The sequence below is a fragment of the Oncorhynchus gorbuscha genome, linkage group LG01 (genome assembly GCF_021184085.1).
Source record: "Oncorhynchus gorbuscha isolate QuinsamMale2020 ecotype Even-year linkage group LG01, OgorEven_v1.0, whole genome shotgun sequence".
Taxonomy (NCBI): domain Eukaryota; kingdom Metazoa; phylum Chordata; class Actinopteri; order Salmoniformes; family Salmonidae; genus Oncorhynchus; species Oncorhynchus gorbuscha.
In genome coordinates this window covers 4,995,045-4,996,737 of record NC_060173.1, presented here as the reverse complement: position 1 = coordinate 4,996,737, position 1,693 = coordinate 4,995,045, and the positions used below count along the sequence as shown (strand labels likewise).

The window sequence follows — 1,693 nt, the reverse complement described above, 5'->3', positions numbered from 1 at the left end:
AAGAGACTTGCAGCTGTAATTGCTGCAAAAGGTGACCCTACCAAGTATTGACTTTGGGGGGTAGCCATGTTTCACAATAAAAAAATATTTTGCATCTTCAAAGTGGTAGGCATGTTGTATAAATCAAATTATAAATAAAAATGTCATTATGCTAACATCAACTATTTTTTTTAACAGATACTCACATTGACGATGTATCTCACACAATCTCTTTCTCTCTCTTGCCCCTCTACCCCTCTCTCTCTCTACCCCTTCTATCTCTCTACCCCTCTCTCTCTACCCCTCTCTCTCTCTACCCCTCTCTCTCTCTACCTCTCTCTCTCCTCTCTCCAGGTGGGTAAGATCGGCGTGTTCAGCTGTGGTCCTCCTGGTCTCACTAAGAACGTAGAGAAGGGCTGCCAACAGATGAACAAGAGAGACCAAGCACATTTCATACATCACTATGAAAACTTCTAAACTTGTACAACACTACTAGGGATTTCTGCTATTACCAGGGACATACTAGGGGTTACAATACACACAACACATGTTACTATGGGAAAGAAGAATATAATAATAATATATAATAATAATTATGTAAAGTCTTCTCTTGCTACACTACTGTACAACAAAACAGCACTGCTCGGGATTTCTGTCCCTCAAGCAGAGATGGAGAATACTATATACACACAACATTACTGACTGTCCCTCAAGCAGAGATGGAGAATACTATACACACACAACATTACTGACTGTCCCTCAAGCAGAGATGGAGAATGCTATACACACACACAACATTACTGACTGTCCCTCAAGCAGAGATGGAGAATGTTATATATACACACAACATTACTGACTGTCCCTCAAGCAGAGATGGAGAATGCTATACACACACAACATTACTGACTGTCCCTCAAGCAGAGATGGAGAATACTATACACACAACATTACTGACTGTCCCTCAAGCAGAGATGGAGAATACTATACACACAACATTACTGACTGTCCCTCAAGCAGAGATGGAGAATACTACACACACACAACATTACTGACTGTCCCTCAAGCAGAGATGGAGAATGCTATACACACACAACATTACTGACTGTCCCTCAAGCAGAGATGGAGAATGCTATACACACAACATTGGGATATCATTTTTTTTAGAAAGAACAGTTTATGATTCATTCTGACTAGATTTATGATTTACAGTGAAAATAAGATGGTATATACTGTGTTACGTTATTTTTTTTAAATGCACATCATCTGCAAAAAAAATGTAATTTAACAATATAATAAAATTAAATATGTTTCTCTTTCAAGACTGCATCAATATGAACTCGTTTTTATTAAATCACATACTGTATCTTACATGTAATACCGCTCTGCTTTCGTTTTACGACCCTTACTCTATAGAAGAAGTCGTTTTACGACCCTTACTCTATAGAAGAAGTCGTTTTACGACCCTTACTCTATAGAAGAAGTCGTTTTACGACCCTTACTCTATAGAAGTCGTTTTACGACTCTTACTCTATAGAAGAAGTCGTTTTACGACCCTTACTCTATAGAAGAAGTCGTTTTACGACCCTTACTCTATAGAAGAAGTCGTTTTACGACCCTTACTCTATAGAAGAAGTCGTTTTACGACCCTTACTCTATAGAAGAAGTCGTTTTACGACCCTTACTCTATAGAAGAAGTCGTTTTACGACCCTTACT

The 1,693-nt window shown here is 38.3% G+C and overlaps 1 protein-coding gene across 1 annotated transcript in view; it reads left to right on the top strand.

Moving 5' to 3' along the window:
- Positions 1-1,303, top strand: part of LOC124031608 (dual oxidase 2-like) — a 64,472-nt gene extending 63,169 nt beyond the window's left edge. The window contains 1 exon segment of the mRNA XM_046343072.1: positions 334-1,303. Coding sequence (XP_046199028.1) covers positions 334-456 — 123 coding nt within the window. The 3' untranslated portion in view covers positions 457-1,303.
- Positions 1,304-1,693: the final 390 nt, after the last annotated feature.